This window comes from Silurus meridionalis, chromosome 11 (genome assembly GCF_014805685.1).
Source record: "Silurus meridionalis isolate SWU-2019-XX chromosome 11, ASM1480568v1, whole genome shotgun sequence".
NCBI classification, from domain to species: domain Eukaryota; kingdom Metazoa; phylum Chordata; class Actinopteri; order Siluriformes; family Siluridae; genus Silurus; species Silurus meridionalis.
This window is the reverse complement of record NC_060894.1, coordinates 8,266,698-8,283,863: the sequence shown is the minus strand read 5'-3', so window position 1 is coordinate 8,283,863 and position 17,166 is coordinate 8,266,698. Positions and strand designations below refer to the sequence as shown.

Genomic DNA, 17,166 nt, shown 5'->3' with positions numbered 1-17,166 from the left:
GTGGCCCCTCGCTTTGACAACCAAACGTGTTCCCATCCCTTAATCCCGCCTCCAGCTCGCGCATCGCGCTTTGCTTTACTTCAGTATACTGCTCTCCCGTTTAAATTGTTTGTTTAATTACTATTACACATTTTTACTTACCGTTGCGTTTCATGTCTATGTTTAAATACATAAAATCACACTGATGTAGTATGAAAAAATAATTATTTACTAAGGCGCTGTTTGGAGTCGGGCCTGTAAGCGAGCTGTCAATCATAACCGAAACTATCACGTTCGGTTGACTAGTCTCCTGTAACTCCTCCTATAATGACCAGTCCGAGGGATGGAGCCTGAGTCAGGCATCTCAAAGTGATTGGAAGCTTCGCTCGGACTTAAATAGAATTTAGGAATATTTATACATACTTTTTAAATATACATATATATATTTAACACCACGAACAATTCGCTAGCTAGCGAGTTAGCGAGCTAACGAACCGGACATCAGAGGAGGATTATAATCTATCACCGTTATCACAGCGTGCGGTATTTCACATCGAGCCGTCATGTCTACTGCAGGAGACTTCGGGAACCCACTCAGAAAATTTAAACTGGTGTTTCTTGGAGAGCAAAGTGGTAAGTGTTTAATTTATTATAGCTGCATATCTCTGGGCTTTTGGCGCCACGTTATTTGACTGCAATACGAGTAGAAAATTCGCGTCAAGGCAAAACAACTATATTTTCCCTATATATAAACTATATACTATATTGAAGTGGACTTCAATATAGTTGTTTTCGGTTGTCGCGATTTTTTTTACTCGTATTGCAGTCAAATCCCACCTTCTGCACTCTGATTGGCTGTTTTTCTCGAGTCATAACCAGTCTTTTTGTAAACTAGAATTATTAGCCAATCGCAGCGTAGAAAATCTGGCGTACTGGCCAATCATAGCATAGCAGGCGGGATTTGTAAAAATAAATATAGGAAATGTATAGTTTAGAAAATGCTTTTTTTTATACCAATCATTTATTCAGTATATTTTAGTAAAGCAGGTATAATATTATATATCTTGTCTTAGAAATATTTCAAGAAAGTGTAATTGTTCTGCAAAAGAAATTGAACCCTATTAGTTGCATGTATTATCTCTCTCTCATATACTATATATTTATGATTTGGTGTAAATGCTGCGTTCAAGTGCTACTGCATTTCAAGTGTGAATGATCTATGACAGTATTGCAGATGTAGGGAAAAATAATATTACATTTATTATTACACTCAATCCTAAACCACTCACATGTACAGAATCAGATGTACAGGTTAGGACAGGTTATTATCCTTTAGGCTGAATCTGGGATCATACTCTGGGTTTTATATTCACATAAATTTTTAATGCTTTCAATAATATAATACCTAAAATAGACATAGATAACGAATGTACAGATTTGTTTGATTTTGAGGCCTGATATTGATTTGAGGGCAGGATTAGTAAACGATCGGATCTGAGAGATATATATTTATTTATGATTATTTTTCATGCACTTTTATTTAACGTGAACATAGGACCCAACTTGTTTTCAAGCCTGCAGCCATTTTGTGATATCAATGTCACATTTCAGTCGTTAAAGCTTTTAAGGCATAGTCTTTTCTTCAGAGTCTCTCAATCTCAGTATTCAGACTCTTGTGTTTGAGCTGCAGCACAATATGAATAAACAACCTAAGCAATATGTTGGCTCTTGGACCATTTTAGGATTTAATCTTACACCCTTTTGGTATCTAAGGGCAGAAACTAAACCACAGATCAATCTAAATATATGCAAAGCGTGTGAGCACGGACTTTGTTAAAGCACCAGCATCCTGGAGAATTATTCACGTTTAAATTGGCTTTCTGATCTGTAGCACTTACTGTTGAATTGTAAGCCAGGATCAATTTATTTCATTTATATTACAGAGTCTAGTAAATCAACCGAAAAATTATATCAACTATGGTCTATGTACACAACTTTAGTATTAAGTATAGAGCGAGTATATAATGATATAAAAAATGTGTAGTTTCTTTAAAATGAGAGAATCATTCATGTAACCATCTCTGAGTATTTATTCCCCCTAACACATTAAACAAAAGAAGACGAATGTTTATTTTGGTGTATATGATTTACAGTTGACATTAATTCTTTAAACAGAATCAGTGGAAATGTTGTATTCAAGTGACACGCTGTTCTAGTATAGCATTGAATTAAAATAAATACTCAGAATATTCTGATGTTAATTTTTGCAGTGTGATGATTCACTGTGAAAAGGCTGTATGATCAGTTTTTTTATTTGTTCTCACTCTGATTACTCTGATTGTTGCTACTCAAGTCCCACACGGCTCTAATTCCAACTCTCATCCAGCAACTGCTGCAGCGTCATCTGGAAGAATCCTAGGAATGACCCCGGGTGTATAATTAGCACGGGCGTAGGGTCATATCTTTGACCCTCTTCCCCAGATTGTTATTCATGTTCTTTAACAAGTGAACCAGACAAATTCTTTAGACAAAAATGAAATCCAACTGATTTCCCTTCTATTCTCTGTCAGAGATTAAACTGTAGTTACAGTTGCTTCCCTTCGTTGACAATAACATTTTGTTTAAATGAAGTTTTATGGGTTAGGTAGCATTTACCAACCGTACTTCTTAAATCTAGGGCTGCTGTATTGTGGGATAAAAGCTTTAAAATACCACCAATTCCACTGGCTGCTATATTTTGTGCTATATATTGTACAAAGTTTTAAAGTAACTCTTTATTGTACCTGACGCACAAAACTGTCATTTGCACTACCATGCACTCTCACACTTTATGTACATTACTGATCTGTCATATAATCTGTATCCCTAGTTAATACTCATTCTGTCTATATTGTCTGTTTTTGTCTTGTTTTGTCTGTTTTGTCTCGTATAGTCCAAGCTGAATGTTTTATTCGGTTTTATTTATGTCTGTACTTTGAGAGTCACTAACAGCTGAAACCAAATTCCTTGTGTGTGTCAACACACTTGGCCAATAAACCTGATTCTGATTCAGATTTTTTTTTAATGTATCGTCAATACAACAGTACTGTAGGATATGCTGTATGTGCAGCAATTTTCACTTAAATGATTATTTAATCACTTCCACATGAGTTCATTTTGTAGCGGTGCCTCCTAATGTATATAGTGGATTTATATATACAATAAAATAAGGTAACATTTTTAACAATTAAAAAACCCTGTGCAATATTCTGTATATCAGTTTTTATAAAAAAGTTAGCCACCTCAGTACTCCAGAGCAAATGAGAATACAATGCGTAATCACCAGTTATGAAGCTTTTCTGGTTTAATAACAAGTTTAGTGCCACCTGAATTCCTCCTGGAGCTCAAACTTCTCTGAAAAATCTTGCACAATGATTTACACGCGTCCTTCTCAGTACGAGTTGTGAATGCCCTATACTTCTTCCATAATCTTATTTTGCTTGATTTCATCAGCTAGCTAACTAGCTACGTTTCTTTCACTTCCGTGAGGTGTTCTCACTGTCCACTGTGAAAAGGGGGTTAGTTTTGTAGATGCTTTTTTTTTAAAGGTTTATGTAAACTTTAAAGAGTTGCCAGGATGTCTAGTATCATGTTTTAACCCTTTAGTCTCAATTAGTGGATCAAGACTTACTATTTTCATTATAGTTACTGAATAATATGATATAATAAATAATAAGCTGAATTAGATTCACAGTGCACAGGGCTTCATGCGTTTGATTTGATTCACATTTTCAAAAGTTTCAAATTTTTAATTTCCAAATTAGTAACAGTGTAAAACTACCGCTATGTGTCTGTCTAAAACTAAATACAACTAAAATTTCCAGAAACTACTTTATTTTCACCATATCTTAAAAATCAATGCATAAATTCTCCCCCAAATTTGGATTAAATACACAAACTGTCTGACCTTGGGCCAGTGCTGCTCAATTGAAGCATATTGAACTCTGTACAGAACTGGAGCTCCAATAGGCAGCCAAAATGGCCGTGTTTGTAACCATATAACGTACTATGTGATGGTTATTTAATTATCAGACTTCTTATGCACAAATTTTAAAAGCTCTTGCAATTAAAGAATGTGTTCACAATGCATTGTTACATCCCAGAGGGCCTTATGTCTATGTACAGTCTCTGTATCATCCATTGATGTGTGTATGTGAGTGTGTTACATGCCACTACTAAGTGAGAACTGCAGGTTTCAGCCATGAGATGCACTCAGAGACAGAACTCTCCAGAGTTTACTAAGTGTGGGTGGGGGTTTGTCTGTAGCTGTCTCAGTCTGAAATGCTGAAACATCATGCACGGCAAGTGAAATTAGGAAAAATTTAAAGTACTGAGCAGCTGTGCTTAAGAATCTTGTCAAAATGTTTTATTTCAAGAAAGTTCTCTGCTTTCGAGTCATCTTAATTACATTTAGTTTTGTTTAGCTGATGTAACAAAATTTTTTGTATGTTTATTTTTTTCTGATATAGTTGGAAAGACTTCACTCATCACCAGATTCATGTATGACAGCTTTGATAATACCTACCAGGTGAGCACATGAACAAGTCAAATCTTTTATTTATGTCACATTTTTACTTTGTGCTTATAAACTTTGTGCTTGATATGTCGCTGTCGTTGAAATTACAGGCCACAATAGGAATTGATTTCTTGTCAAAAACGATGTACCTCGAAGACAGAACAGTGAGTGTTGCTTTTCCTTTGTATTTCTGTGCATGAGTTTTAAAAATGTGCACTTGTTTTTTTTCTCTCTTATCTAATGTCATGGATAAAGAGCCAGAAAATGCAGCACTTATTAATTTTACTGCATATTCTTAGTGAAAAATGATCCTAAGTGATTTTAATCCTTTAAGTTTAGAGTTTTAACAGTTTTGTGGGTTCACAAAGCCCTTCCTCACAGATCTTGGGTCCATATATTATAATATACATATACATATATACATATAATAATATAATATAATATATCCTATATTTTATTTATATAGCAATGTTTAGACCACAGTGTAACACATGGTACCCTTAATCGATAATTCACTACATAAATGTATTTGATTAAGAAAACGTGCTAAAAGTTTTATTTTCATTGTAAATGCTACAAAAGCTGTTAATGATCATGATGAGATTGTAACAGTAATGCTATATGTGAAATATATGGTAATCTCAAACCTTTTCTGAGACTTATATCAGCCTATGTAAATATGTGAAACCCCATTACACTTAGTCCAGTAAATTAGTATTATTTACTTCAGTTGTGTTTGTAAACACTACAATGCTTCAAAGTCCTCTAAAGAAGAAAACATGCAGTACCAGTCAAAAGCCTGGACACACCTTCTCCTTTAGTGGGGGTTTTTTCTTTCTTTTTTTCAGTATACCGAAGACATCCAGACTATGAAAGAACATGTATGGAATTATGTAGTAACCGAAAAGGTTTTAAACAGCACAGAATATCTTTTATGTTTTAGATTGTCAAAGGATAGGTTTTCACTGATCTCATTTAAAATCCTAGTACTTCTTGACCAAAGCAAGTCTCTTCTGCTAGTTGTTCATCAGAAGTATTGACATCTTAGCCACAATTTGACCATGAAGTCCTGACTCATGCGGTCTCCTCTAAAGAGTGGATGTTGAAATATGTCTGCCACTTGAACTCTGAGAAGCATTTATGTAAATCACCCATTTCTGAGGCTTGTAATTCTAATAAACTTATTTTCTGCAGCAGAGGTAGCTCTTGGTCTTCCTTTCCTGGTGCAATCCTCATGAGAGACTCATCATAGCCTTTAATGGTTTCAGAGACTGAACTTGGGAATACATTTGAAGTTATTTTTTGGATCGGCTGACTTTCATTTCTTAAAGTGATTCCAAGCTGTCTTTTCTCTTTACTTAACTAAATGTTTCTTGCCAAAATATTAATTTGTACAGTAGTTGCAGTAGCACTAATAGGGCTATTGACTCTCTACTAACCTTTTCCTTTGCGCAAGACAACTGATGGTCTAAAGCACATTAAGACGGCATGAAATGCTTGATAAGGCACACGTGTGAATTCAAATCCTTTCCAGGCGATTAGTTCATGAATCAATTGAGAGTTTGCCAAGCTGTCATCAAAGCTAAATGTAGCTATTTTAGAGTGTTTGACAGTTTTTTTGTTTACTAGCTTCATGAATTCTTGTACATAGTTTGGATCTCTTCATTATTAATGTACAATGTTGAAAGTCATCAAAATAAAGAAAAAAAAAACTAAAGGAGAAGAAAGTGTGTGTTTGGTAGTCTACTCATTAAAAGGCATAGGATTATAAATCATAACTTATTAAAGTCACTTGATTCAACTGAACATGTTTTCTAATGTTCTGGGTGGTGTTATGTACAGTGTTCATAGCTGAGTAATTCACCAGTAAAACCCGGGAAACAGCTGAAGCACTGGGCGTGTGAGAATGCATTTCCTGCATCTCTTCTGTCCAAACCTCCTACACCACTCTTTTATTATGGCTTGATCACCCCATCTCCGAAGAATCCCTTTTTTTTTCAGTTCCATAACATTTAACTCAAGACCTGTTCCCCTGATCATTTATAACTATTAAACAGAAATCCCATTTGTTTAATCAGTTTATCATATTATTTAGAATATTTTTTTTTGTTTTAATTCTTCACTCTTTTTTTTAATGCATCATTAAGTTAGAATTTATTTTACTGTACCTTATTCTTTTTGTTTTTTTATTTTTATTTTATTTTTTATTATTATTTTTATTTTTATTTTTTCCCCCCTTCATGATTTGTCCCGTCCACAACACACAGATCAGGTTGCAGCTGTGGGACACAGCAGGCCAGGAACGATTTCGTAGCCTCATTCCCAGCTATATCCGTGACTCGGCCGCTGCTGTCGTAGTGTACGACATCACAAGTAGGTAACTCGGAAATCTGGCGCACCTCTCCCTTCCCTGCCTCCACCTCGTGCCTCTCTCTGTTGTTCGCTTCCGTCCTCTCTTACTACTTCCTCTTCCCCTTTCCTCTCCTCTCTTCTCTTTGTCTTCCTGTTGAATTTCGGGGACTTTGGTGTGCTTGCGTAGGTGCGCTTGCAGCTCTGGGACACAGCAGGGCAGGAGCGCTTCCGGAGTCTCATCCCCAGCTACATCCGCGACTCCACTGTCGCCGTGGTAGTCTATGACATCACAAGTGAGTGGCAGTGGTGCAGCGGTTTGCTGGGAAAACCTTCAAGATGGCTGCTGTTTGTTTTATTTCATTTTATTTATTTATGTATTTCTTTTTTGCAGGGCATCTTCCCTGTGTCTCTGTTAAGCACTGTTTTGTTTTTCATCTACCATTTTTCCAAAAGTTTTTTTTTTCTTACTGGTCTGTAGTTGCATTATAAACTCAAAAGTAAAAAAAAGTACAAGCCTCGCTTTGACCCAGACCCTGTAGCTGTAAATAGAAAAGGCTCAGCTTGACATTATAGCACTTTTGTACTCTACATAACAGAGGAGCTCTTGCACATGTTGAATGCTATCAGGTTTTGCATGTAGTGTAATGTTCTACATTTTTAGTGCCTTTTAAGGCACTTACTCACAACTTCCCGGTCCATAGACCAGTGCCTTGTCCTTTTACTTTATGGAAGCATAGGTTTTATTTGAAACTGCTGAAGTGAGTTAATCCAGTAATTCTGTAATCACCAACAAACCTTTATGAGGGATATTTATTGATTGTCTGCACTGTTCATACACACACATGACTCACATAAGAGCCTCTACTTTTCCTTTTCTTTCCTTCTCTTTGTCCCTGTTTGTTCCTCATCCCTGTTTCTTTGTGTGTGTCTTTCATATATGTATATGTATTTTATTGCCACTTGATTTCATGTCAATTCAATTTGCCTTGTACATACAATAAAGCTGAAGTTAATACATATTTATTTATTTCCTGCCAGACATCAACTCCTTCCAGCAGACCACAAAATGGATTGATGATGTCAGGACAGAAAGAGGAAGCGACGTCATTATCATGCTGGTTGGGAACAAGACTGATCTTGCAGACAAAAGGTGTGTGCTGGCGAGAATAGGAGAGTGACTCCGACAGGAAACATTGTACAATTTCCTGCTAATGTATAAATGTTCAGTTTTTTGTGGTGGTGTTAAGTAATTATTGAACTATGTGGAAATTTTGTTGTTGTTCTGTGTGACAGGCAAGTATCTATCGAAGAGGGCGAGAGGAAAGCCAAAGAGTTGAACGTAATGTTTATCGAGACGAGCGCTAAAGCCGGCTACAATGTGAAGCAGGTAAGCTCAAGTGGAGATCCTCAGCTCAGGTCAAAGTTCACATCCATTTATGAAAAGTTGCCAAATTCCCTTAAAAATCCTTCATTACACTTAACAGTTAAGAATATTTTTTTCTTAAGGGTAAATTTTTCTCTGTATAGACTCATTTTAATGTCCTTGGCGTTCCACATATACCTACAGGAAGAACAGTGGAGATATTTTTTAGTTGCTTTGTGTAAGTGAAATTGGGGGAAAAAAAATCTAGGATCTAAATGCAGTTCAGATAACATCCAAAGAGAGTGAAGAGAGAGCTAAAAATAATGTTGACTCAAATGCAGGATAAATGTGAAACGATTCACAGCAGTGTGTGTCAATGTGGAGAATTCAACTGGATCTCAACTGGGAGTTGTTGTTTATCCACTTTAAATTGGCAAATGAGGAAAAGGGTTTGGATGATAAGTGGATGAGTCTCTTGGATTCAGTAATGGATTTAATAGATTCTGTTTACACGTCATGAAGTTTATTAAAGGTCACTAGATTATTTTTTTTAACCGCAAAAAGGTTTTCGTCATCCTGACATTTTGTCAAATTGCTGTTTAGTTAGTGAAAGCTCGGCATTCAGCACCTCCTCTGAGCACCTATTGTCTCCACGGATTTGTGAAAAGACGTCGCGTCAAGGCTGTGCATTGTTGGTGCGAGGGGGGAAAAAACAGACAGAGGCAGAGCAGTTATTTTGCATGGCTAAATCTGATTCTTATACTGAGCTCGAGCATAATCTGCTGATTCATCCTCGGTGGAAGAAGCACAAGGCACAAAAGCGGTGAATCATTCATTCATTCATTGTGGTTTAGAGCGATAAAGTCGTGCAGAGAATTCAATTTAAAATAATCAAGTGGTGAATATGTGCACTCGTGAAATGTATTTAGGATGCACTTTTTTAGAACAGCGCTTTCTCTGACTTTGTGTGTTTGACAGCCACCTCTGTTTTTGATCTGTGGATGAGAACAATAGCACCTTGTTTGTTCTTCCTTCCAGCTTTTCCGGCGTGTGGCTGCCGCACTGCCTGGCATGGAAAGCACACAGGACAAGAGCAGAGAAGACAGTATCCTTTACCCTTGGGTGTATACACACCCATACACACACAAGCGCATGCTGCTTTGCATGCGTTTGTCTTTATAAACATTGTCCAATGCTTGCCACTTTACTCTAGTGTACAGATTATTCATAACAAAAAGAGGAAAATCTTGAGTATAACATCCTTTGAAAGCAAAATGACATCTATCTGTTAAAGATAATGCAAAGGGGGATAAAAGGGCATACAAGTTGTTCAAAATCTTGCTAGTTAATTGTGCACTGCTCAGTAAATGTCATGCTTTGATTTTTATATTTTTATAATATACTGTAGTTCAAATCATATGGTCACATGTTGCAGGTTAAGTAATGAATTTAAATGGAATCGATTTTCTTGGTACAGGGAAATGTGAAATGTCCAATCTATAGGAATCTCACAGGCTCTACCGAAGCCTCAGATGAAGTGTTGCAGCACTGCTTCATGGAAATGTGTCAGACTTGAATGAGCTGGACTTCGACCAGCAGCTTATCTACCCTGCAAGATCAAATATTGCAACACTTTCTCAATAAGCAGAGAAGAGATAATGAAATTTGATGAAGGAGGAAATGTATGCGAGGCAATTTTAAGTGCACACATGAACAAACCTGGCTTAGTGAGACCAGAAAGGATTCTACATACAACCTCCTTAAACTGCTTATATATATTCTTTTGCTCGTTATTTGCTTTAACTGCTCATTCTCAGTGATCGACGTGACGCTGCAGAATCCTCCAGAACAGCCTGTGAGCGAAAGCGGATGCTCCTGCTAAGTCTCAGTCTCAACTGCACTGCACTCTACTCTCTCTCTTGTTCTCTGTCCATATCTCTTTTTACCCTCTGCCTCCATGGTGTCGTTGCCTGCCTCCATACTGGAACCTGAAGAGCACTACTTCCTCTATCCATTCATCCATCCATCCATCCATGGAGCTGTGCTTTTCTGCTGATCCAATCATGACCTTAAGCTTAAGCTTACCATGCACAACATGGACGTGAAATGCATCCAATATTATTTTTTCCGTTAAAAGCTTGCACCCTAAAAAATATATTTAATTTAGACCTCAAATTTCTTACTGTTTGCATCCTGAGTGCATTTAAAATAAAGGATCTAGGTAGTCGCTAACGTGTGAGCACTGAACAATTGCATTTTATTCTAAACAGTACTAATGGAATAGAGGAATCCTTCTCAGCTATCATTGTGAATAAAGCACAGTGCAGATAAAAATGTTTACAGATTGATAGCAATATCCAAGTCTGTATATTGAAACTATAGCAATGTCTTGATGGATTGTGAATGAAGTCAGCACATTACAGAAGCTCTAGTCAAACTAGAGCAGTTCTCTATTTCCACATTAAATCTTTTTTTTTTGTCGTCATTTTTTTTAGACATTGGCTGACATTTGTTTCTTTTTATATAGACTGTTTATATATATATATATATATATATATATATATATATATATATATATATATATATATATATATATATATATATATCATCATAAATCATAAAATCAATATGCAGGCATGTCTTTAAAGAGTGTATTTTATAGTGCTTCCACTGGCTTTTTGTTAGTGTTATCTTTTTTATTTGTTTGATTTGATGTAACATTGACACTTTAGATTTCCCCCTCCTTTAGATAAATTTTTTGTTTGTGTGTTCTATAATATTTATTTTTACTTGATTATTTTTGCTTTAGATTTTTAGCCTTTTTTTTTTTCATTATGAAGCACACTTCAGCTTCTTTTTTTCTTCTTCACTCCCTCCAGTGGATGGCTGATTTTAAGCAGCTCATGATACAGTGTAATTTATTTGAGGTTCTCTGCTCTCCTCTTCTTTTTTTTTTTTTTTTATATACTGTCACTGCTGTGTGCTGCTGTGTAAAAAAGCTCATAATTTGCACTCTTATTGATACCCCTAATAAATATCTTTATTTAGTAACAGTTACATGTTTTTTTGTTTTTTCTTATGGCTGGCTGGCCTCTAAATTACCCAAAAGTCCCACTATATCCTATATTAAGTATTCTCCTACTCAGACTAATTGTGCGCTGTGATTTATCTTTGTACTTCGCCCACAAACTTCTCTTATTTGCAACATTTGGAGAAGTTCTGGATATTTAAAAAAAGAAGTTATGTTGTCACATTTATATATATATACTGTATAAATATACTGTATAAATATATGTACAGCACAATAGACAAGGGTTTTCATGTTTGGAACATTAGGAGTCCTTTCTTAAAACTGCCCTCTAGTAACAGTAAGCTTATACTCTATATTCAGGTAGAAACCTTTCCTCTAAAGCCTGTTCCAGCGGAAACACAGCGTCACAGAGAAGATGTGTTGTTAGTTAGGTGTTAATAATGAATAAGCTCCTTATGCAATGCTCATAGACATGAATACTTAATGCAGTCTGCTTAATCAATTTGAGTTTAGATGAGAATTCTCAGTCCTGCAGTTCAATAATGTAGAAACAAAATACAATTAAAAACATTTTAGTATAGTGGTCATAGCATACTTTGTCAAAAGATATATATTTGAATATTACATAAAATAACCTAATTTATTCCTTAAACATTCAAATGTATGTATTTTACGTTTAGTAATCATATACTATAACTATATACAGTGTTTCTTAGGTTACTAAAAGTCAAATGTATTTGAGTCCTGAAAATTTAGCTTCTTGTATCCTAACAGTATTATTGCTTAATTTAGTAAAAACATAGGGATTTTATTTTTGTATTTATTTACTGACTTTGTTACATTTACTTTGTGTTTTATTTTACTATGGTTGAAATCATATATATTTTATTCATTTGGATTCAATTTTAACGAAAGAAAAAATGAATCTATTTATGTAAGCTTAAAGGAGAGCCGGTTCAATGAGCCGACTCATTCACATCATTACAGTATTGTCACTATTAAACAAATAAATAAATATGCCTTCATTATCACTTCTTTTTCTCTATAAAATCATGCCAGAAAACAAAACAGAGATTGTTGAGATTTATTCAGTACTTAATATTTGAACATGAAATATTTTAAACTACCGAAATGTGAGCACTACTTTTAATGGTAGTTGCCCAGCTGCGGCGTTTCTACCATCTAGTGGTGAAATCTGGGAATTTACTTTTATGAACAGCTTCATTACAGCTCTGCGTTTCATTTAGCCACTGATTTCTGAGAGAAATAAAAGAGAAGTAAAAAAAAAAAAAAGAAATACAACAAAAAAAATAGACCATAAGAAAAACTTTGGTCTTTACTATCAACCTCTTCTATATGACACCTCATACAATGCAAAGCATAACAAGATTTAAACCATCCCTTTTAACCCTTGTAACTGGTTCTGTATTTAATACATATTAGGCCAGCAGATTGAAGCCTACAGAAGCAATCTGTCAGAGCCAGATCTTTCTCTACTGCCTCTCAGCGACTGATTGATATCGCCTCAAAATCAGCGAACTTATTAGCAGTACCACAGAGGCATCCAGAGGAACGAGCGCAGGACAGTGCCTGCTGCCATGCCGGCTAGCAAACCCAGTGCAATCTGCTCTCCAATCCGGTCATCACAGTGCTCCCTGTGCACCCAGACATGGTGTGTACCTGCAAAAATGAGTGTTAGAATGTACAGAGCAGTGAACCAGCTAAAGACATTAAATTTTTTCTATGTCAAGTATTTCAAGTAAGTCATTTTTATTTTCTAAAAATGTACATACAGTAACTTTCTTTACAGTAATTAAATAAAAGAAATTGTGATTACTTACATGCCATCACCTATTTCACCACTTCACATTTGTTTTATAGCATTTATTTCTATACTGGCCCATTAATGGTTGTCATTGTTGACTTAATTACACTACAATATTTTCCTGCCACATGTTCCATGCTAAAATGATTTTAGCTGTTTTCATAATAACTTAATGCATATGAGTAGAGGGCAAAATTTCAACCAGGTATTCAGATTTATATTTACCTTCACTGCCATTGCCTGGTGTGATGTACACAGCGTTGTGTCCATTAACAGGAACAGACTGATATGTGTCATTATAGGGATCATAACTATAGAACTGGAGACAGAGAAGATAAAACACACAGAGGCAAACTATAAAATGAAATTCAAATGTGTTCCAACAAAAAAAATTTACATGTAAAAAAATGCCTTTAAATTTCCAAAATACCCTTTATGTTTTTCACTTCATCAAGGACATACCCACATTTAATTATTAAATTTTTAATTGTATTTCTGATGGAGACATTTTACTACAGATGTATGCCCATGGGGGTGCATACGGTTGTATTTGATTGTTCTAACCAGCTACAAATAAAAGACTTTAAGCTCGAACATGATACTTAACTTTAGTGAGAATACAGAAAACAGTTGTGTGCAACTTACAGGACTTTGCTTTGCTTCCATTATTGTCAGCTTCCAAGCTCTGATGTGAAAAGAATAATCACAGAATAACATCAGTTTGATTATCACAAAGAGTAAGAGTGGAGAGCTCACAAAGATACTCACAGAGCCTCGTCCTCACTGTTTGCACACAGCAACATGGTGGAACCATCCTTTAGGTACAACACCAACAGGTTCTCCCTCGGGTTACTCTCTGGTGGAGACACACCTGTTTCAAAATGAAATAAGCACCTGTTAAATTTACAACACAACAAAATCTGATGAAGCTGTAACTATGTACCAAGTTTAATCTTAAAGTATTACTTAATCTAAAATACATATAAAAAGTCAAAATGACATTCAAGGGGTTTTTTTTACATCTTTTATCATGGTATCCATACAGACTGGTATGGGTTTGGTTGTATTTTAGTATTATTACGTTAATAAATAAAGTAGCATGATTAAAATATTAAATATATAATATAACCATCAATATTTGACTATTATTTGAGTCATGGTCTTTGAGATACGATCAAAATGCAAAATGTAATGAAAATAAAAGTGCATTGAAGTGTAATAGCCTAAAAAGGAATTCTGTATTTGTAAAAATACCACTTTATCGCTCATGACTCACCTGCACACTCCAGGCCAGACTTCACATTCACGCATGTACTCTTCAGACTCACTCTCGTCTCATAGTCCTTCCTTGAGTCTGTCTTATAAAACATTAGACTTCCGTCTATCCACAGGTCACACCAGTTCAGCTTCCAGCGCCTGAAGATGGATGCTATAAGGCAAATCTTTACATAATTAGATTCAAATGACACAGGACATTAATGTCAAAGGAATTATAATATTTACAAGCAAGTGTAGAAGTTGATGAAAGGACTTTCCTGTTGTGGAAAACATAAAGTGGCAGCTTTACATTTGACACTGAAGACTAATTCCACAAATTATAAATAAAAGTATTTTATAGTAGTTTGACAATTGATGCAATGGATTGGGCTTTTTCAATTGGAAAAATGTCTGATACTTCATAAAGCATTTAAAATGTAAGTTTACAGCATTTCACACTATACACCATAGTAACAGAACTATCACCTTCCTCCCAGGTGATGACACCAGAGCCTCCGTCAACTAATACTTCTACAGCTCTGTGTTCAGTCATTCCCTATTAATAGCTTCTTTATCTCTGTTATCGCCATCTACCTGCTGCCTATGTTTGGGTACAGCCCTACAAAGTCTCCTTTTAAAATATTTACAGCTCTGTGCTTGGATTGACTTTTTCCACATATGCATTTTAATAAGGATTAAAAAAGTGTATACTTAATACATCAATGTAAATGTGTTGAACTGTCGATAAAATGTTTGACGTTTAATTCAATGGCAAATCCCAGTTGATCAGAAAAGTCTATAGTCAATATAAAAAAAAAACACACACTACTATATTATTTGAAGATAAATTCATGAATAAGATACTCACACTGCCGCCAGAGCCAGCCGGATTTCAGCAGAGCCATAACTCCAAATCCTGTATACTCCAAATTATCTGAGAATGATTTTCTGTCTTTTTGGGTGAAAAATACTTTTAATATACCTGTATTGATAATTTAGTTTTGATGAAATTGTAGATAAAAGCGCAATGTCAATGTATATGCTAAGGGAAAAAAAATATATGTGTTTACACCAGGCTGCCTTCACTAATCCCGTGGATGAGGAGGAGACAGTAATCTAGGATTAGAGTCCTCATTCACTAACAACCTCTGGAATATTCTGTCTTGTCTTTATTCTCCAGGTGGGTTATCATTTTTATAGAAAGAATACACTTCACACAATGTTTTCTGAGAAGACATTTATTTTGCATTTATGAAGGAAGTGTCATCAGTGTCATCTTATTATTGATTAATGCATTGAATGTTTGATTATTTCCTATAACATCTTGTGTCATTATATTTTATTCCTTAGTTTATTTCTAAAAGTGCAAAACAATAGAAAATGACAATCACTGAAAGCTACAGGCAATCCCTGTAATGTTTAGTAGAATGTTTTCTGGTTATTATATGATGAATAGCTCACACTTTTATCCAGTAAATTCACAAAGTAATAAATACATGTAAGCAGTCATGTTTGCACCAGACACGCACTCATGTATAAGCTTTTTCTGGTGTTTTCCTTACATTTTGGACTTTTGTATTATTTTGACCCATTCCTGATGCATTGTCATGGTAACTGTCCATAGCAACACCCTGCAGCTAAATACGAGGCTGCCAGGCTGTGAGCTTTTTTTAGTCACAGCTGTGTGTGCAAAAAAATGTAAGTGGGTCTTATGAAGAGGTGTGTGAGAGCCACTTGAGATGATCAATAATGCAGTCTAGCTCTCATGACACCTCCATTGCATTCATTCTTGTGCTCTGTTGTATTGATATTTTGGTTACAAGATAGTTCTTTAAATCATTAATTGTTTGCGCAATATAACCAAGCAAAGGATGTGTATTTTGAAACCCTGAACGAATAAAATCAATTGTAGTTGGAAAACAAAGCAGCGTAATGATTAAACAATAACATAATTGAACACCTGCTAACCCCGAACAACTCGATGCATGAGATGTTTTTTCATTATGTGACTATGTAAATAGAAATAGTTATTCAGATCCGAAGATGTGGTTGAAATATTTTAATAATGTGGACTGACAATCAGACAAAATGAGTACAGCAATGCCCATTTGACCTTCATTGCTTCAGTAGAAGGACTCCCTGAATCTGATGGAGACATTTCTACCACTAGAGGGTTGTACTTTTATTAGACCTAAACCAGACAGTTAATCATCCTTGATTTGAAGTGCTCTTGTCACGAAAAGCACTGCATACAAGCATGTCTGGCAGATCACATCAGTGTCAATGGTGTTGCAGTTCTGTGCAAATACACAAAAAATAATAAAAATGAATTGTGTCATTTAGTATTGTTTAAAAATATCAATGAATTGAATATTTGGTTGTTTATAAATCATTTGTATTTTTATACAAGTGAGCACTTTTTACTTAGTATCATAATAATTATTAATATACTATAGTATAATACACCATATGGGCAAAAGTATTGACTTTTCCAGACATATGTAGTTCTTCCCCAAACTGTTTCCACAATGTTGGAGGCACACAGAAGTATAGGATGCCTTTCAAAGCAGTGGCGTTAAATTTTCTCTTCACTTAAACTAGGCGCAAACCTGTTTTAGCATGACATTGCCCCTGTTCACAAAATAAGCTATAGATATAGTTTATATGGGTTGGAGCAAGAGACTCTGCACACTCCAAAATCTAGTGCAACATTATCTCAAAAGAGTGGAAATTATTATTACAGCAAATGAGGACTGAATGTGGAATGGCACGTTTATGTGGCATGTGATTTAACATGGCTGTGG

At 35.3% G+C, this 17,166-nt stretch overlaps 2 protein-coding genes across 3 annotated transcripts; one reads left to right on the top strand and one right to left on the bottom strand.

Moving 5' to 3' along the window:
- Positions 1 to 292: 292 nt before the first annotated feature.
- Positions 293 to 11,302, top strand: rab6a (RAB6A, member RAS oncogene family). Of its 2 annotated transcripts, none has more exons than XM_046862098.1 (8): positions 293 to 612; positions 4,488 to 4,546; positions 4,645 to 4,698; positions 7,074 to 7,179; positions 7,925 to 8,036; positions 8,180 to 8,273; positions 9,288 to 9,354; positions 10,067 to 11,302. In XM_046862098.1, the coding sequence occupies exons 1-8, from the start codon at positions 543 to 545 to the stop codon at positions 10,129 to 10,131; spliced, it is 627 nt and encodes a 208-aa protein (XP_046718054.1). In that variant the 5' UTR covers positions 293 to 542; the 3' UTR covers positions 10,132 to 11,302. The 2 variants fall into 2 exon arrangements, with proteins under 2 accessions (XP_046718054.1, XP_046718052.1); XM_046862096.1 differs by lacking the exon at positions 7,074 to 7,179 and adding an exon at positions 6,802 to 6,907 and having other exon boundaries at positions 294 to 612.
- A 1,046-nt stretch (positions 11,303 to 12,348) lies between these two features.
- On the bottom strand, positions 12,349 to 15,469 carry plekhb1 (pleckstrin homology domain containing B1). The gene is made up of 6 exons (XM_046862099.1): positions 15,231 to 15,469; positions 14,382 to 14,534; positions 13,874 to 13,976; positions 13,751 to 13,790; positions 13,331 to 13,424; positions 12,349 to 12,960 (listed from the first exon to the last, which is right to left on the bottom strand). Exons 1-6 carry the CDS (start codon positions 15,265 to 15,267, stop codon positions 12,824 to 12,826), a joined length of 564 nt encoding a protein of 187 aa, XP_046718055.1. The 5' UTR covers positions 15,268 to 15,469; the 3' UTR covers positions 12,349 to 12,823.
- Between the last annotated feature and the right edge of the window lie 1,697 nt (positions 15,470 to 17,166).

What these genes read in the sequence shown, in the direction of transcription:
- rab6a (XM_046862098.1), top strand. Translation starts at nt 543, where the DNA reads ATGTCTACTGCAGGAGACTTCGGGAACCCACTCAGAAAATTTAAACTG. An exon ending in GTTTCTTGGAGAGCAAAGTG is followed by an intron (nt 613 to 4,487) that starts GTAAGTGTTTAA and finishes TTTCTGATATAG; the next exon opens with TTGGAAAGACTTCACTCATC. An exon ending in CCGGCTACAATGTGAAGCAG is followed by an intron (nt 8,274 to 9,287) that starts GTAAGCTCAAGT and finishes TCTTCCTTCCAG; the next exon opens with CTTTTCCGGCGTGTGGCTGC.
- plekhb1 (XM_046862099.1), bottom strand. Translation starts at nt 15,267, where the DNA reads ATGGCTCTGCTGAAATCCGGCTGGCTCTGGCGGCAGT. An exon ending in CGGCTGGCTCTGGCGGCAGT is followed by an intron (nt 14,535 to 15,230) that starts GTGAGTATCTTA and finishes TTTGCCTTATAG; the next exon opens with CATCCATCTTCAGGCGCTGG. An exon ending in GTCTGGCCTGGAGTGTGCAG is followed by an intron (nt 13,977 to 14,381) that starts GTGAGTCATGAG and finishes ATTTTGAAACAG; the next exon opens with GTGTGTCTCCACCAGAGAGT.